Source organism: Octopus bimaculoides, chromosome 3 (assembly GCF_001194135.2).
Source record: "Octopus bimaculoides isolate UCB-OBI-ISO-001 chromosome 3, ASM119413v2, whole genome shotgun sequence".
Taxonomy (NCBI): domain Eukaryota; kingdom Metazoa; phylum Mollusca; class Cephalopoda; order Octopoda; family Octopodidae; genus Octopus; species Octopus bimaculoides.
In genome coordinates this window covers 158,670,660-158,675,546 of record NC_068983.1, presented here as the reverse complement: position 1 = coordinate 158,675,546, position 4,887 = coordinate 158,670,660, and the positions used below count along the sequence as shown (strand labels likewise).

Sequence of the window (4,887 nt, the reverse complement as noted above, 5' to 3'; positions counted from 1 at the left end):
TATATATATATATATATATATATATATATATATATATATATATATATATGTATGTATATATATATTATACATATATATATATATATATAATATTATATATATATAATATATATATACATATATATAGACACGTTATTAACATTATATACATATATATATATATATATATACAAACATGATGTGTACATATAATGTACATGTGTATATATGTATATATAAAAATACATATATGTATGTATAATTATATATGTATGTGTGTGTGTGTATTCATACATGCATACATAAATACATACATGTATGCACGCATGCATACATACATACATACATACAATACATACATACATACATACATACATACATACATACATACATGTAGTTAATTGTACATTGAGTACCTGTGTGTTTATGCGCTCCCGCAGACACACACAGACACACGCAAACATACGCACAGACAGGCACGCGCACGAAGACAGAGGCGCATAAACACACTCGCACACACAGAGAAACACTCACACATTAACATAGGAGAGAGAGAGAGAGAGAGAGAGAGTAAGAGACAAAGAGAGGGATACACAATACGTACATACATATATACAAACACACTCAGATATATATATGTAATACTTCTGACCATTGTCTATGTGTGGAATACATTAGAAATGAACAATATTCAGATATATGCATGCCTATACTAATTATTGACTTACCTGTCACTTTTCGCCAGTTTATACCAACTGAGGAGTTTGTCTTTGTCTAAAGGATCATCCGTCATGATGATGCCGGTCAAATAATCCAAGTGGAAAAGAAAGGCAGAGAAGACAAGCGATGCTGACCACTGACTGTGTTTCATCTACCCATTTATGATAAGAACCAAGCTACACTTATATATCACAAGAGCTCTTTGGCCCGCCCGCCCGCTTATTGGTTCATTCGTTTGCATGTACACATTGCATACGCGCTGTCAGACTGTGGTATACTGCAGCAAATGTCGCAAGCTGTATGTGACGCCCTCTCTTGACTTATCTATATTAGTCTGACTGAAGTCATTCTGAACTCCGTGCAACACCTATCTGGCATTTATTCTTATATTTATTCTCTACCCTCCCTGCTGCTTATTTCTTATTTCTATCTTTTTTCTTTCTCTTTTTTGCTTATGTTCCGAGATATATATATATATATATATATAAGTGATAGTTTAATATAGTCACTAAATAAATGCATTGTGTTCTTTGTACGATTTTTGGTAAAGTTCGTTCACATTGTTAGAATGGGTTTTGTTTTACTGGTGGTGTTTGCTATGAAGGAAATGTATGGATTAGTAAGTTATAAATTGGTGAGGCAATAGAAGTAGCAATGATGATTGTATTCATGCAATGAATTATCTTTAGTGCGATAAATGACAATCATAGAATCAGGCCTATTAAGTGATCGTGATGGATGAAGGTGTTATAGTTGTTTGTGTTGGTGATTGTACTACTAATGACACTGACCTTATATTGTTAACATTTTTCATTCCATTTAACCGACAATTCAATAATACAGAAAAGAGAATGGTAACGAGTCACTGATACCATCTCTACAAGAGGAAGCATTAGCAACGCCAAACAGCATGGTTTTCAATATAATAAATCCTCCTTAAACTCCACTACCCTTTTGTTTTACATAGATGCTCCATCCTTGAGCTTGTAGTAGAAAAAACAACAATTACAGTTAAAGCTAAAAAAGAAAAAAATCGGAAGTTGTGAAAAAAACTAAAAAAAAAAAAAATTAAAAACGAGTATGAAAAATGTTTCATGACGCTATTTTCATAATTCCCACCACCTGATACCAAATGGATCATGGCTTATATAGAAAGTAAAAACGTTCTTATATTTGGTTTGCAAGACTCTTGATATCAGCTTGTGTTTTAAAACAGATTTTGTTGTATGTCGAGAGTCATTATGCCAATAACAAGCCCACGCACTAGTTCTATTTCTTTTTAGTCATTATTATTATTAGTTAATTAAAGGAGGCGAGGTGGCTGAATCGTTAGCACAGCGGACAAAATACTTTACGGCATTTCGTCCGTTTTTACGTTCTCTCTTCAAATTCCACCAAGGTCGGCTTTGCCTTTCATCTTTTCGGGTGGGCCAATGAAATAAATACCAGTTGAGCCCTGGGAGCGATGTAATGACTATAACCACACACCCCACCCACAAATTTCAGGCCTTGTGTCTATAACAGAAAGGATTATTATTTGTCAATATTAAGTAGTGAACAAGCAGATCAAAGACATTCCAAGAAGTAACATACCATCTTTTTGTATATCAGTGACTACAATGTCCAACGTATACTTTCGATGGGATTTCAGGAAAATTCAGCTACTATTTCTAGAAAGCCAAATGATTTTATAGAAGCTCTCACTGAAAGCATTTTGACTTAATATATCAGTAATGTTTGGGAAGCAAATCCTTAATTTTAATAGAATGTCTACAATCTTTCACACACAGTATCACTGCTACTAAACTATTTGATACAGCTCATCCACAAAATTTCACTCTAATGTCCTAACGAATATAAACTACAGGATCCTTAGTTTATGCTATGCTACAGATTTGGTTTAAAGATCTCTTTCCCAGTTTCCGATAGATAAATTACTTTGCTTTTTTCTTTTCTTTAGAATGGTTCTCAAAATATATGTAACTTATATCTTATAGACAGTATTATCGCTATATCATTCGCGATAATTTTTCTTGAAATATCTGCGCACAACAGTCATGGGTAATAGAAAACGACAATAATAAAAATACTCTGTTACATCTGTTGGGTACTCTTTACCCCCGTTTCTTAAAGAAAAAAATATGTGCGTATTTAAGTACACATGCATATACACACACCACGCAAGCATAAGAGCGCACGCACACACACACACACACACACACACACACACACACACACACAAAGGCGTACGGCGTTCAGTTCTGAGAGTAAATGTTTATCCCTGTCATTTCGTCCGTTCATTGTCTGGTATATCCAGAAATGAAACCCTGAGAAATACAGTGTTCTAGCTTATATCGGTACTATACATACATACATACATACATACATACATACATACGTACGTACATTCATGCATACATGGATACATATATACATGCATACATACATGCATACATGCATATATACATAAATATATCTATACATATATTTGTATATATATATATATATATATATATATATATATATATATATATATATATATATATATATATATATATATATATATATATATATTTATATTTATATTTATATTTATATATTTATATATTTGATCCTTTATATTGAACACTCAATATTTCATCTACATTCAATACTTTATTTCATGGTGCCATCCATTTTTATTTTATTTTATATTATATATTGTATATTATATTATATATTGTATATTCCATATTCTATACCCCACATTAGTTCTGCAGGAATATAAATAAAACATAAAAAACAGACAGTGTTGGAACTCTTTTAAGCAAAATAATATATTCCTCTATACACAATCATACAAAAAAATCCACCTTTTTTTGTATTTATTTTTACTCGCATATATATATATATATATATATATATATATGTGTGTGTGTGTGTGTGTGTGTGTGTGTATACACAATCATATATACATACAAACATACATACATATATAGGTATGTGTACATACATACATACATATGTACATACACTGTTCATCTCTCCCTCTCTCTCACACACACAATCATATACTTTGATGTCTTTTGCCTATTTTTTTATATTCACACTGCAGTTTTGTTTTCATTTCTGAGAGGAGGAAGAGAGAGAGAGAGAGAGAGGGAGAGAGAGAGAGAGAGAGAGAGAGAGAGAGAGAGAGAGAGAACTTTGATCAAAATATCATCTCACTTTTTGGCAACCATTTATTCACCAACATATCCCATATTCGCTCTATTTTATATTTGTCTCAACGTTACAAAAACGGCTTCTGGTCTCATGAACAAGCAAATTCTGTACTACCTATGCGCAAGTTTATTGGATACCTCTGCCTCTCCTCCACTTAGCTGCATCCCTCTGGAATGTCTTCTGTTACAAAACTTCCCCCAGAAGCATCGACCAATAGAAATTTAAGGCAAACATTAACCGAATCCCCTTAGCCATCTGAAAGGCCCTTCAAAAGTATTAGTCATTGCCCCTTTCTTCTGACTTGTAAAAAGACGACGTTTTTCAGCTGTTTGTGGTATAATTTTCACTTATGCTAAAGATTGATCAAAACGCGAAATCTTTTATATCTGATAACTGTATATTTGATAGTCCTTATATCTGCTAATCCCTTATATCAACTAGTAGCGTTACCAGGTTTTAAGGTTTCGTGGAGCGAGCACATAAAAAAAGGCGCTGTGACACATGTCAAGCAATTTTTAAGTCATTGATTATACATTTTAATGATGTGTTTAAAATCGAACAAAATAAGTTGAGTCCCTCGGTAAACTAATCCACATGTTTGTAAGTTGTACACATATTTATTTCATTTTCACAATGCCAAACTCCAACAATCATCGAAACATAAATATCTCTACATTATGTAGATTCTGTAAAATGACTAAATAAACTCGCCCACTAAACACCATGCAGTTCTCGTCATAAGATACTAACGATCTTTTAATGTAATTTTTGTATTATTTTGTTTGTAAAGGCAGTGAGCTCACAGAATAGTTAAGAGCGTTGGACAAAATGCATGGTAATATTTTTCTCAACTCTGCGTTCTAAGTTCAAATCCCGCCAAGGTCAACCTTTGCTTTCATCCTTTCGGAGTACCAGTTAAGTAATGGAGTCAATGTAATCAACTAACCCTATGTACCTAAAAATTGTTGATCATATGCCAGATTT

General features: G+C 32.6%; 1 protein-coding gene across 2 annotated transcripts in view; it reads right to left on the bottom strand.

The window, feature by feature from the left end:
- The window catches only part of LOC106872351 (protein Wnt-8b), a 106,595-nt gene that overhangs the window by 88,802 nt on the left and 12,906 nt on the right, over positions 1–4,887 (bottom strand). The window contains exon 1 of one of the 2 annotated variants that reach the window (XM_014919311.2): positions 708–1,013. The exons of the other annotated variant lie outside the window; for it this stretch is intronic. Within the exon in view, the coding sequence (XP_014774797.1) occupies positions 708–850 (143 nt within the window). The 5' untranslated portion in view covers positions 851–1,013. Of the gene's footprint in view, positions 1–707; positions 1,014–4,887 lie in introns of those variants that run through there. 2 annotated transcript variants of the gene reach the window in all.